The 14790-nt window shown below is 48.3% G+C and overlaps 1 protein-coding gene across 1 annotated transcript in view; it reads right to left on the bottom strand.

Moving 5' to 3' along the window:
• jarid2b (jumonji and AT-rich interaction domain containing 2b) overlaps positions 1-14790 on the bottom strand; it is a 61644-nt gene that overhangs the window by 8378 nt on the left and 38476 nt on the right. Inside the window, exons 4-8 of the mRNA XM_086136514.1 lie at positions 10401-10675; positions 6901-7164; positions 5488-5714; positions 2273-3641; positions 373-593 (exon numbers count right to left, since the gene is read on the bottom strand). Of these exons, the coding sequence (XP_085992640.1) occupies positions 373-593; positions 2273-3641; positions 5488-5714; positions 6901-7164; positions 10401-10675 (2356 nt within the window). The remainder of the gene's footprint in view (positions 1-372; positions 594-2272; positions 3642-5487; positions 5715-6900; positions 7165-10400; positions 10676-14790) is intronic.

Raw genomic sequence — 14790 nt, 5'->3', positions numbered from 1 at the left:
TGGGACAATTTGAAAGTAAGTGACGCCCACTGGCTGCAATTGATCTATTATCCATCCATTATCCAAAGTATTTTTCTCGCAAAGGTTTGAACTTTCAGCATGCTTGACAATACGAGAAAAAATGTTGGAAAATGTTCATAGTATCATATTTGTAAAATGTTTAAAAAACGTCTTACTTTGCGGATTTCACCTCTCGCAGGTTATTTTTGGAACACAACCCCCGTGAAAAACGAGGCTGCCACTGTATTGTGGCTTTTCACCAAAAGTTCAGGGAGGGGAGAACGCATGAGCTACGGTTGTCGTTCCCTCCCACAAATCCCTTGAGGACGTCCTCATCGTGACCAAAGCAAATTTTCAGCGGTGGCGCAGCACCTCGTCGTGTAGCCGGAGGCGCTCGTCGACGCCCAGTGAGTCGTAGGCCAGCAAGTACTGCAGGTAAGCCTCCTGCAACTTGGCCAGCCGGTCCTGCGCCGACTTGGGGATGCGCAGCAGGTCTGCCAGCTTGCTCCACTTCTTCAGGTCCATCACCTGCTGCATGCCGCCCATGTCGTTCAGCACCTGGAAGAAGCGCGCCAGGTCCACTTCGCAGCCGCCTGCGCGCCACAACCCGCGCGTTAGTACGCATGCTGCCTGTGGCGGCAGAGCAACGTTTCGTGCCTTTCACGCGATGAACACAAACTGTCAATCAAACATCCTGCAACGTTGCCTTTCGGAAATATGAGCGTAACCGCTATTACCGCTATTACTACCTTCGATCCTGCACAGAAAACTAAATCTACGTTCTCCCCCCCCCCCCCCCCGCCCCCACCTTCGCCCTGTAGGAAAGTTGCACTTAAGTCCCGTTGCCACCTTGTTATCTCGAAAGTCACAAGGCAGGCATCAAACCGCTGCGGTGCGGCCCTGAGGTCCCCCTGAGGCCCCTGTGCGAGTGTATGAAATAAAAGAGCCGAGTGTTTACAAGCTTTTGGCAATGGCGTGTTTTTACGAGGCATCCTTTTATAGCCAACAATAACAATCGCAGAGTAGCTGGCACGCGCCCCCCCCCCCCCCCCGGACCACCCCCGACAATATTTCCCGCAGATTGTCTTGTCACTTCCCATTCCCCGCCATCGCCTTGCCACTTTATGAGCCTCTAACAAGCCTCGGCGTCCTCCCAAACATGACTTCCCCCCCCCCCCCTCGAGTTTTCATTTTGCGCAGGTAGCACCGGCCAGTCCTGCTTGGCGGCGACCCCGATGTTTCTCCCGCGCTCCCGCTCTGTATTAAATGCAAATGTTTTGGCACGAGGCAACGGTCGGGTGACGGCTGCAAGGTCGGTTGGCCGCAGCCAACACAATCAGCTGGCTGGGGGGGGAAGCTCTTTTGTGGAGGACCAGCTGTGTGAAAGGGGTGTTTTTTGGACTCGACAAAGGTGGAGGGAATTACCCTAAAACTGATTTCAGCCAAAATTGGGGAGGATACGCATTAAAGAAGAGGGGTTATGATGACAGTGGCGGCGGTATGGATCCAGAACTTTGTCTTCAGTCAAGGTCGTGCCGTTTTCCATCATTAGTAGAAGGAGTAAAACTGATACCCAACAAAACTTTAGACACAGGTGTCAAAGTCAAGGGGGTCCGGGGGCCAGATCTAGCCTGCCACATCATTACATGTGGCCCACGAAAGCAAATGTCAAGTTCCATGATGCTCGCTCAAGTCTGAACCAAAATTTCAAATTGTCACATGTAATCCACAATAAGTCATTATTCTTGATTTCTTATTTTAAAATTAGTTATCCACCAATTTGTTGTGCGCTGTGTATGTAATATGTGGAGGTGATTAAACGTTTATATGGTTTCCCAAAATTCATAACGGGTCTCCAAGGGAAACGGTAATTGAAATGTGGCCCGCGACAAAAATGAGTTTGACACCCCCGCTTTAGACCAATGTATTATTTTAAAAAATATCAGTGTAGATATGCCAACGTGGGAGGTCTGCACTTTGGTTTGTTTGTGTTTTTTTTTTTTTGCGAATAAATAAAACTGATTTCTGACAACTCGGAGCCAACAGTGGTCAGGATCCAGGACTTTGGCCTTGGTGCGCTTTTGCACTCTTTTTGCTAATTGACAAAATAACGCTAAAACCACTGCCCACTCATCCCGAAATATCTGACGTCGATCGTGGACAAACAAGAATTTTTGGGCAAAAGTGCAGTAAAAGAGGTTCCTAGCAAATAATGACTGCATGAGCCAAAGAAAGACATCCAGGAGAGCGAGCTCACGTGAAGGCATCTTACCGATGACGGGCGGCTCGTCCATGGTAATGCCCTGAGATTTGAGGTGTTTTCGGATGCAGGCCAGCCGCTGCACGTTGGGGCCCCAGCGCCGCCCCAGCATGTGGACCCTCTGCACGGTGGTGACGAAACGCATCTCCTCGCTGAGCTTGCACTCGGGCCTCCAGTCGGGCGGCGGCACCACGCGGCACACGCCGGCCGCCTCCGCCTGCTGCCGCACGCCATCCAGGTAGGCCATGGGGTCCTGGAACTCGCGCGAGTCCGGCAGGAAGACGGGCACCTCGCCCAGCGCCGCCCACCCTTCGGGACGGCTCCGCCGAGAACCCCACTCCCTCTCTTGCTCGCGCTCCTTCTGCCGCGCCAGCTCCTTCTCGCGCTCCCACTCCTTGTCGCGGTCGGCCAGCCGCCCCGTCGGCGGGGCCCTGAGCGGTCCCGACCGGTTGGCGAGCGGGGAGGCGGCGCCGGCGGCCTGTCGGGGGTCTGAGGTAGTGCCGTGCCCGGGAGCGCGGGAGTGATTGTGGCCGGACGAGGGGGAGGAAGCGGCTGCGGCGGCGCGGCCGTGAGACCTGCTCAGTTGCTGCTGTGCTTGTCGGATCAACATCAGCTTGCCGGCCGACGCCCGCTTGGGCCGCTGGTTCACCGACTCTGCTGGTGTGGAAGAGGATTGTTGCGCGAGGGGCGTGGATGACGGAAGGGCGGGCGGCTCCGTATCGGGGGGCGGCGGCGGCTCGGAAAGGCGTCCGTTTGAGAGCGGGGTGGTGGGGGTGGCCGAGCGCATGGGGCCCGCCTTCTTGCCGCTGCGTGTTTCCGGCGGCGGCGAAGGAGGCTGGAGCTTGGCCTTCTTGGGCTCCTGGCCGCCCTTCAGCACGCCGGCCTCCACCGAGTGCAGCACCACCTCCAGGCGCCGTTTCGAGTTGCGCAGACCCTCTCGCCCGGGGAAGTCGCCCTCGTGTCCGTGGCCGTCCTCCCTGTTGTTGTGCTGCAGCCCGTTCAGCCTCCCGTTGAGGCGGGAGGCGGCAGCGGGGTCGCCCCCGTGCAGCCCCTTGGCTAGTAGCACCTGTTTGCGGGTTTTTGCATTGCTGTGATAGGCCGCCGCTGCTGCTGCTGCTGCTGCTTTTCCTGAGTAGGTCAGCCTGTTGCTGGCTGCTGGCTGGCTGTGCTGATTATGATTGTTCGCCATGTTGCTGCTGCTGCTGCTGAGTTTGGTTTTCTTGCCCAGTTCCCTCTGCTTGGCTTTGGTGTAGGTGACGTGGCCCTTGGACACGGTGGCCGTATACTTCTTCACAGTTTTGGACGGCAGACGGAAGTCGCGGCTCCTCTTGGCGGCCGCCTGCAGGGCGCTCAGACGCGTCAGCCCGTTCACTCTGGAGACCTGATCGAGGCCAAGATTGGACCACAGGACAGGGGGTTAGCATCACGGCTGCACACAGGAAGTACCGTATTGGCCCGAATACAAGACGGTGGTTTTTTGCATTAAAATAAGACTGAAAAAGTAAGGGTTGTCTTATATTCGGGGTCTAGACATTATACCCATTCACGACGCTAGATGGCGCCAGATATCATTGAAGCGAATGCTGAACTTGACTCCCCAGGCCAAAGTGAACCCGTCACGAATAATAAAAATAAAAACAGCAGTAGCACGAAGAAGAAAAATAAAAAATAGCAGTAAGAAGGAAAAGAGAAGAAAATAAGAGAAGAGATAATAGAAAATGGAGAAACGTAGCGACAATCTGGAGAAAAGTGGGTGGAAGATCGGCCAGGTTAACCGGCAGCCGAGGAGAAGTTATGATGTCATTTACATTTCAAAAACCAGAAGCCATTCATTTACGAATGTGATTGCTCTTTAGATTTGAATGAGGCAAAATAACAGGCTTTTTCTCACAAATATATTGTTATCATCATTTGTTTCAGATGTACTGTAATTATTTTCTGTACAAAAATTTATTTGGTGTTCATAAAGTCTTATTTCACACTTGAGTCTTGAAAAAGAGGGGGTCGTCTTATAATCAGGGCCGTCTTATATTCGGGCCAATACGGTAGTATTGCTAGGCCGAATTTACTGTCATTTGCGCCGCGAAGACCAATAATATTTGGAGAATATGACAACAAAACAGGAAGTTAGAAATCTAATATTACGGTTTGGATTTTTCTACATTTTAAAAAACATACACACACGCACGCTGATTGCAAACAAACAAATGTGTCAACACAGCGAATTGAATGGGCCGATATAGAACAAAAGACACGTTGATACAATTAACGCACGCGCACACGCAAATACTTTGCTGCCGCATAAAATTGTTATTTATTATTGAAGCACAGTTGCAGTTCAATATGGATTTAATTATTTTTGTTTATGTTGATTGCTGTCGGTAAATTCTAATTAAATTGGATGACTTTTTATTATTATTTTTTTTTAAATGCTTAATTTTTACCGAACTCATAGTAATTTTGTTATCGTATCGTTATGGAGACATCTGGCAAAAATATCAAGACATGAAATTTTAGCCATACTGCGCAGCCCTAATTTGAGAGATTAGGGCTGTGAAATATGTTGCTGCCGTGAGGGGGCCCCGGACCCCCAAATCTTTGCTCGAGATTATGTACGTCATCACACTTTTTTTATTTTATTGATTTTTTTGCTGAGCAAGCTTGAAATTCCTCCCTACCGTCTTGAAGAAAATAAGGATGCAAGAGAATTAGCTGAGAGTGAGAGCGAGAAAGGGAGGTTGGGAGTATGTAGGCGGGTCTTGATAACATCATGCGTCGCTATTGCCCAGCTGGCACCTGGCAAGCAGACTGCGAACGTGTGCAGCAGCACAAGAAGATGAAAAAGTAGACGACCAAGAAGACGGTAGATGCTTGGGTTCTACCACAACATCTACCACAACAGGGTGCTTTCAAGGTACGCACACAAACTCCAAACTAACACGTGGACTCGCAAAATGGACATACCCCAGAGACACACACTGGACACACAAACACACAACAAGAGACACATAACACTTGGCTGACAATCAAAAAGATAAACCCACATGCACACACATTCAAAACTAAAACACGGACACACATATCGGGCATATACACAGACACACGAAAGCAGACAGACACAACATACAAAGGCAAAATGAACATACTTGCAAGGAGTACGGAGGCCACATGATTTCTTTTTTTAAAGACACGTACTTCCAAAATACGGCGGCACTTTTTAGTCTGACCTGCTTGCGAAGCTCCTCGGCGGCCCTCCTGATGGACAGGCCTTTGGCGGCGGTGCTAGCGTTAGCCCCGGCCATGGCCTGCAACATCCTGACGTGTTCCCGCGCCTCGGCCCGCTCGCTGCGCTCCCTCAGGAGCGGCGGGGGCGGGGGCGGAAGAGGAGGGGGGGGAGGCGCCGCCTTGGGCCGAGGGCTCTCCCGCATGCCCGCTTTGCTGTGGTTGGTCAGCACTGCCGATGACGACGAGAGAGACGCGCTCGTTAGCCAAAATTCCATCAGACAAAATCATGACGTGGATGTGCAGAATTCATATTTTTTCTGAAAAGTTACCATAAAAAACATGCAGCACCATTTTGTTATTCATCAAAACACTAAAAAAAAAAGTCATTTTTGTGCAGGATGCATCTCCAAATTTTCCCCATTTTTGCTCTGATCGAAAAGCAGTATTTGGAAAACTTGTACCGTATTTTCCTAAAAACATTCGATTTTCTCAAAAGCCGACAGTGCGCCTCATAATCCGATGCGCCTTCTACGTAGATCGATATTCTGATTTCTTGGACGTAGCACTTTAAATGTTTTGTAAAGCACTTTGTTACAGCTGCAGCGGTTGTGAACGCTCCGTATCATTAAAGCTTTATTCTATTGTCTTGTATTCACTTCAGCGTAGCGCTATCTACTGGATGTATAATGCAACTGCAGCCACTATTGTAGCTTCTATTCCATGTGCCTTATAATGCGGCGCGCCCTATATATGAAAGCAGTTTTAAAATAGGCCATTCATTGAAGGTGCGCCTTATAATCTGAAGCGACTTATAGTGAGGACAATACGGTACTATACGCCTATAGTTTTTTTGCTCTATTTTTCAAAACACAAAACGTAAGATAAAGTGTTTGCCCCTCCCAGAAAAGTTATAGCTGGAATTTTTTTTTTTAATTTTGATAGTTGTACAAATATATTAGTTTTCCCTTTCCCTAAAACATGAAGACAACTCATATTTGAAAAAGCAAATTGAATACTTAGAAAAGAAAAATCGACATAAAAAAGATCTTTTGTTTTAATCCAAATCATGAAAAGTCCTATTTTAAAAAAAGGTTTGTATCTTTTTAATGAGCTTCTTGGTTTTTACCTAAAACGTGATCAAAAGTAATGGTTGAAAAACCCATTTTCTTTTTTTTCATTCAAGCCAAAACATAAAAACATTTGAAAACCGTCCATGTCCAATTGTTCATTTTTCAAATATATTCGAGACTTGAAGAACAGTGATTCATTATTAACAAAGCTATTTTTACATTTGATCCTCAACACAAAGTTGAGCACCATTTGAAAATATGTACCTCTCCTTTTTTTGTGGGTGTGCTTTTCATTTGATCCAAAGCATGATTAAGAGGAGACTATCAAACAGTTTTTTCTCTTACCGTGGCCGTTGAGGGGTTGGCGTGCGAGGGGCTTGCCCTTGCGTGGTGTGGAATGGCAAGAGGAGGAGGAGGATGAAGAAGAGGAGGAGGAGGAGAAGGAGGAGGAGGCGTGGCCGCCGCCGCCGCTCGGCACGCTGTGCAAATGCCCGCAGCCGCCGCTGCTCCTCAGCTCCTCGTCGTTGTCGTCGTCCTCCACCTCCCCGAGGTCCTCCTCCTCCTGAGAGCTGCCGAAGTAAGCCATGTGGTTGGGCAATGCCGGCGAACCTGCCGAAACAAACAAAAACGCATGACGCCGTCTGTCAAGCGAAATGTAGGCTACGTCAGACGTCTGATTGGTTGCATTTGAGCTCCTGGTTTGGCGGTCACTTGTTGCCGGGCAGAATCTCTTTTTCTTTCTTGCCAAATGGTGACTTATTTGAAAGCACGAATTGAAGTGTGCTGAAGCCTCGTGTCTCTTTGACGAGGAATCACAGAGCCGCTAAACAAAGGCAAGCGCGCACACGCACGCTGACCCAAATCAGTCTCTTAATGACTGGCTTCATTAGCTAAACGGTTGTAATTTAGTGCGCTGACCCCGGGGTCAGCAAGTCAATGGCAAACAGGCCACGGAGGCAGTCGGGGGGCTTTGGTGTGGGACGGAGGAGGCCTTTTGACCAGAAAGGAACCAATTTCATTGAATTTGTCTGAGAATGATTGTTGATTAATTCCATCTATCGACGCCAGTGGCAAAAAGCATTCGCCTGCTCCCACTCAGGAAACAGAAGAGGTCATGATTTGTTTGGGGAAAAAATGTTGATGTTGAACAGCGTTTGACGCGAGCACATCGCCTTGATTGTTTAGCATCATGCTAACACACCTTATAAAATGCAATAGACGGGCTAACGAATAGCATCACTGATGTACTGTCGTGTTCTACCTTTAACGCTTTCATAACATGATAAGTTGTCCACTGTAGTAACCGCTGTCCTCGAAAGGGTGAAGCACATCATAAATATAACCACAATATAGAAAATAATAATAAATATAACCACACTCCACCACAAGGTATATACCGTATTGGCCCGAATATAAGACGGTGTTTTTTGCATTGAAATAAGACTGAAAAAGTGCGGGTCGTCTTATATTCGGGGTCTAGACGTTATACCCATTCACGACGCTAGATGGCGCCAGATATCATTGAAGCGAATACTGAACTTGACTCCCCAGGCCAAAGTGAACCCGTTATGAAGAATAAAAATAAAAACAGTGGTAGCACGAAGAAGAAAAATAAAAAAAATAGTGGTAAGAAAGAAAAGAGAAGAAAATAATAGAAGAGATAACAAAAAATGGATAAACGTAGCGACAATCTGGAGAAAAGTAGGTCGAAGATCGGCCAGGTTAACCGGCAGCTGAGGACAAGTTATGATGTCATTTACATTTCAAAAACCAGATGCCATTCATTGACGAATGTGATTGCACTTTAGTTTACATATTTAAATGTTCAGATATTAAGATTTGAATGAGGCAAAATAACATACTTTTTCTCTCAAATATATTGTTAGAATCATTTGTTTCAGATGAATTTTATTTATTTTCTGTATAAAAATTAATTTGGTGTTCAATAAGTCTTTTTTCAAACATGAGTCTTGAAAAAGAGGGGCTCGTCTTATAATCAGGGCCGTCTTATATTCGGGCCAATACGGTATTCTTTAACCTCTGCGAAGAACAACTAATTTTACTAGCGCTACCCCAACACACACATGCACATGCATGTGCACGCGCGCACAAACAAACAGCACGAAGACCATAAGCGAGCTCTCTGGCAGTTCTCGGGAGCAATCCTCCCAATGGCGGCAACTTTTCATGCGCTCCCATCGCAGCTGCGATCAAATTCTAATTAGGCCTGAAAGAGTGTTATTAGTGTTGTCATTTATAACGCGACTCAAGGGTGAGGGACGAGGGCCAGGTTGATAATTACCAAACCTTCCAGTTTCTCCAGCTCCCTTCTTTTCCGACATGAAGGTCAAAAAATGTGACAAATTAGCCTTCGTGTGGGGCTTTCGTCGACGCAGGCGCACCGGGGAGGATTAGGAGCCAAAGTGGCAGGATTCAACAGACTGGATTTCGGCACCCGAGTCGTTTCCATCCAAAGTGGAACTTTTACAGGGACCGGGGTAAGAGTAGCCCCAAACAAAACAATGACGTAAATAAACACCAACTATCAGAAGTCGACATTTTCTGACAAAAATCTAGTGCCTGAACAAAAACAGGAAAAGATATGCTTCCAAGTCAAAAGTGCTATATCGTAAAAACACCTTCATGACTAAAGATTTTTGGGTATACTGCGGACAAAGTATCCCCAAGGTGGGAGTTCCACTTCGCGCCCATTCCCCTCCCTCTTGAACCCCACGCGCAAGTTAACACTAAGGCACAAAATGGCAGCCGCTCTTGCGGAAGGCGTACGGTTTCCAGGAGCGCGTGTACACAATGAGACTCGTCGTCGTCTAACCTTATCGCCTCCCATCAAATAACGCGTTCACACTCATGCCCACTAGCGGCAGACAGCCAGGCGACGGCCCAAATGGCTTTCACACACACCAACACCCGAGTTGGGAAGGGACTTTGCAGTTACTCCCGCGTTGCATCAGGACAAAAACACCCCCCCCCCCCAATTACTTGCAACCCCCGCAGGAAAAGGACAACAACAGCAGCTGCTTCTTGATCAGCGGGGGGAAATAATCCCAAAGGACGTTACGCACATGCAGCGACAACATTTTGAGCGATGCAAAATTTAGTTCATACACCGCCCGTCGCTTTTCTGCGTGAAAGGTAGCGACAGAAAATTGGTGGGAAAAATGCGCAAAGCTGGAAGTGGGAGGTGACGTTTAACACTTGACAAACAACAAACAAGCTGCTGCGCTAGGGGGAAAGAAAAAGTCAATGTCGTCAGTATCTTGCTCAAGGACACTTCGACACGGTCGCAATGGAACCACCAACCTCTGGGTTGGGAAAACGACCGACCACTCTACCACTGAGCCATGCCCTGCACAAACGTTGAAGCGGCGAAGATGAAGTGCGATATAGCAGAGACACACGGCACCACGATCTTAGGCTGCTGGTGGTCATGTGACATGAACGAGTCCCCCTGGGATCTCGTAGCATCTGAAGCTCGGGGGCCGTGCTGACATTCTCTCGCGTAGCCGCCGTCATGCTACGCCTCGATGCAGGAAATGTCACCTGAACACCATGAACGGAGGACACGCGCATACATTTGCGTGCACACACAAACACACACATACACGCGTGCGCACACATTGAACCTGACTCTATAAATACTTGCCAACAGCAGAGTGGAAATATCCCAGTGGGAATATATCCACTATGGCCACCTACCATTGACGTATTTATACGTCATTCCTTTTTGGGTGCCATCGTGTGAAGACGCAGCCTCTGACTAAGGATCAGGCTCGTCTGCATTGTAAACCGTTTAAATTCTGTCCAGCAGGTGGTAGCCGTCCTACCTCTGAGGCAGAGGAAGGTGAGGAAGTCCTCCGTTTTGGGTTTTCGTCGGGACAGGTCCTGGATGGATGACGACAGGGACGAGGCGGCAAGCGACGGTGACAGCGACGAGGAAGAGGCGGCGGCAGCGTTGGCGGCGGCGGCGGCGGTGGTGGCGGCAGGCGCCGGGGTGGCCTGGCCCACGTTGAGGCCGGTGGGCTCAGCCACCTTGATGGGCGTGGTGCTGGGCGAGTTGGGCTGTGACTGCGCAAACTTCCTCTGCGCCTGCAGCCGAGGTCTGCGAGGAAGAAAAAAACCCAAAAAAAGCGTGATTTACTTCTAGCCAGCACAGAGCGATGTGTGTTCACACGGGCGTGCGTGCGTGTGGTTTAGTAACATGCAGCTTGGAAGCGGAAAATTTGCACCTTCCATTGAAGTCATCTTTGTCTTCCACATCAAAGGCGATTGTGTGCCACATTCGTGCAGTTTTTAACACAGCCACACTTGCTTTCAAAACAACACGGCGGTGGACGTGTGCACCGTGTGCTCAACTTCACATTCGTTCACATGGACTCACGACTGCCTTTGTTCCATCTGCTCTGATTTCATCGCCAATGTTCCGCTTTTGATGCTTACTTCCATTTTTTTTCTAATCCGCTTATCCTCACAAGTCTCGCGGGGCGTGCTGGAGCCTATCCAAGCTGTTTTTGGACAGTAGGCGGGGCCCTGAGGTGGTTGCCAGCCAATCGCAGGGCGCACAGACGAACAACTATCCACATTCAGACCTCGGGACAATTTTGAGTGTTCCATTAACCCCCCCCCCCCCTGCATGTTTTTTGGAATACAGTGATCCCTCGCTATTTCGCGGTTCGTTTATCGCGGATTCGGTGCATCGCGGATTTTTCCAAACATATTCATTGAAAATAAATAAATAAATAAATAGATCATATACATGGAGTACAGTACTGTATATGTTGCTCTATGTGACTCGCTGTTGTTTTGCAGCTTCTCACGGACTGTTTGCGGACTTTAATTATTATTATATATATTTTTAACCTGTATATGTTAATTTGTCGCTACTTCGCGGATTTTCGTTTATCGCGGGTGGTTTTGGTCCCCATTAACCGCGATAAACGAGAGATTACTGTATGGGAGGAAACCGGAGTACCCGAAGAAAACCCGCGCAGGCACGGGGAGAACATGCAAACTCCACTCAGGAAGGCCGGAGCTGGAATCGAACCCTGCACCTTCGCACTGTGAGGCTGACGTGCTAATCAGTCAACCACCGTGCCGCCCTTAATGGTTACTGTGTTTAAAAAAAAAAATAAGAAGAAAAGAGAAAGAAAGAAAAAGGTCTCGTGAGATGAAGTGCAACTCTTCCATTGCGGCGAATTTGCAAGGTCCCCATTTGATCTTGTCGCACTCCGTCTCACCACGCAGCTCGCGACACTGACGTTTAACCGTAACCGCGGCGGCAATGAGATCCATCTCAGTCAATTTTCTGCCAGGCTGACGAGCGAATGGGAACATCAAATCGTGTGCTTGGGGGGTCGCCGCGTCGCAACCACCTGCCAAAAGGTGCCAAACTGCCCATTAGGCTTCAATCAGGGAGCGGCACGGTGTCAATTCCAACTATTTTCTGGACCGCCGAAAAGGTCAGGAGCACCAGGTGGGAGGTGTGCGTGCTTGTGAATAACTGAGCAGACACTACATTAGGTACACCAGACGTTGCACCACTAAAATCAAAATAAATACAAAAACTTTAAACAAGAGAGCTAACGAAAAAATCTGACTAATCGCAAAAGGCAGGATATTTTGTCGCATTCCTTGTCTTGCTAGCTATATACACACATATATATATATATATATATACAAGTTGCAGGTGGCAAGCTTTACTAACAAAATAAAAGTCAACCAAAAAAAACAGAGTCGCCTGCCAAACTTGGTCCTCCCTTCTCAAGGAAAAAAACGCCACCTGGGCAAAAAGCCAGCAGCGCTCGAGGAGAAAGGACGGCAGCGAGAATGCCTCCCGATTGGTGTTGACGTAGCACGTACGGTAGCTTGCCAGCCTTGGCCTTGTCTGACATCGCCGACGAGAAAGACATTTTTATGGGAGGGAAAAATAAACAAACGAAACAAAAAAAAAACACTGCCACGATCCTGCAATCACACAGTTAATGACTAAAAATCTTAACGTACCCGAGCGGCATCGTTAGCTTGCCGTCAGCCCGACAGGAAATGAAAACAATGACAAATATTTAGTAGACAAATTGAAGCAGATCGCACGCGCAACAAACACGATGACGACTGCAAATGTAGCAAGCAAACGCTTGAGTCGTAGCGTTTCCGGCATCGGCCTTCCTGTGTGGAATTTACGTCTTCGCCCCCGTCCCGCGCCCGCGTGGGTTTTCGACACATATTCCCGCTTTCTTTTCGCCTTTGTCTGATCATTGTGTTTGCCGCTTCTGTCCCCGTGAGTCACGTCTTCCCTGAGTCGCCTCGGCTTTGCTTTGGTTCTCACTGCATGCGCAGTTTTGATTTGTTACGTCAAATCGCATTTTTGTACGTTCGTGTTTTTTTTCTTTTTTTATTCCTTCCAGGACCTTGTTTGGCTGAACTTCTTTTGTGAATTTTTTGGGATCCTCAACCATTCAAATGCTCATGAAGTGTCTCGTAAATGTCTGCCTCTTCACTCACCATGCGGAAGCCTTGCAGGATTTTGTTCCCTCAAGATCGAACGTTTGCATGTGTGTGTGTATTTTGCTTTGTTTTCTTTTCTTCACAATAATGAGACAGAATAGTTCCGTCTATTTGAGGCGAGGCGTTGAGTTGCTCCTGCGAACACCCGCCGGCGACTCTTTGGGGCCTGGCATCCATTAAAGAGGTGGCCCCTAATTGCGGAAACATGAAATGGAGTCACTCAAGCGCTCCATTTCAATGTAGTACCACCTAAAGTAAATCAAGAGACACATTACGGCTCTCGCCGTTCATGCGAGCGCGCGTGCGTGCGTTTAATCCCTCTTCAATGGAAATTCGGCAATCCCAACAAGAGATATTTCTTGCGCTTGACAAGCGAGTGTGTGTGCACTTAACATTCATTAAGTGGAAACAAAACAAGCGGCAGCAGCTGAGTGAGCCTGTGTGTGTGTGTGTGTGTGTGTCTTGGCTGAGCAAGGAGCCAAAAACGGTTTTCAGTGGCAGGAGAAGCAAAGATGGATGAGGAGGGGGGAAGGAGGGGGGGGGCTAGTATATGGACACACATCACATTTCAAACAAGTGAAGAGAGAAGTTAGCGCTGCGGAAATATCACCTTGAAGCCAAAGAAAAAAATCTTGGGGGGGGGGGGGGGACATTTAGCAGCGTTGAAATCCTCCTAGACAGTTTTGAGGGAAGTTTCACACTTTACCAGAACGACTTTGTACTCGCATTGCGGTGATAAGAAAGTAGATCTCGTTTCCTTGCTCTTGCCGATCAATATCGTTGGATCACTTCGGGGTGAGACAAAGCAAAAATGTCGGCTGGTTGGGAGAAGCACGAGGTGCGGAAAGGCAGGTGGCTAACTTCCTGCTTGTGCGTATTCATCGAAGCCGGCGGTGTCTCCTGTCCGCGACTCGTTGTGTCCGTCGCGCGGATGTCACCGCTCGCCACGGATTTTCTTTTCTCAATGCGGCAAGCCGCAACGGCCGCATGAATGTGGATTCCCGCGACAGCAACTGATGGACTAACAAGGTACCAGTACGGGGATGTTAAGTGGTAAGGAAACGTTAGACCCGCCAAAAGGTGCCTACCACCATAAGCCCCTCACACACTTGCCACCCATTTTTTGGGTGGAGGTGTGGGGGGGGTAACTCATTGGAGGTGTCTCTCATCATCAATCTTCATGCATTAACACCATTCCCACTTTCCTGCCCCCCCATACAACGAAAAAAAACCCTGTTGCTATTACGAAATCTTTTTCTCTGCTCTTGCCTCGTGACGAGATTCACTACAACGAAGTCTAACCCAACAGCGATCTCTACTGCTTCGTTCGGAAACGGCAACAGCAACCACCACACTGGTTTACACATGCGCAGTAGTCCAGGAAGTATTTATTATTGTTCGTTTCAGACGCAGCAAGAACGTTGCATTGCTAAAATGGCGACAAAACGGACCTTTGGATGTCAAGCAGCTAAGACGAGAAGAGCTCTGACGCTGGAAGAGAGGGTAAAAGTGATCAAAACGAAAGACGGAGGAAGCAAAATAAAAGACATTATCCAAGAAATTGATGTATGTGAAAGTGAATGCTGATCATAAATTTCGCAATTTCTTTCCCTTTTTTTTCTTTCTACACTGACTATATGAAGTGTCAAATAAGTGTCTGCTCATACTTATGCACTCTTGGAATAAAAATAAAGAGAACACATACGTGTGTGT

This window comes from Hippocampus guttulatus, chromosome 18 (assembly GCF_054856545.1).
Source record: "Hippocampus guttulatus isolate MCC_2025c chromosome 18, RoL_Hgut_1.0, whole genome shotgun sequence".
NCBI lineage: Eukaryota > Metazoa > Chordata > Actinopteri > Syngnathiformes > Syngnathidae > Hippocampus > Hippocampus guttulatus.
The sequence above is the reverse complement of the archived record's forward strand: the minus strand, read 5'-3'. Positions and strand labels throughout refer to the sequence as shown.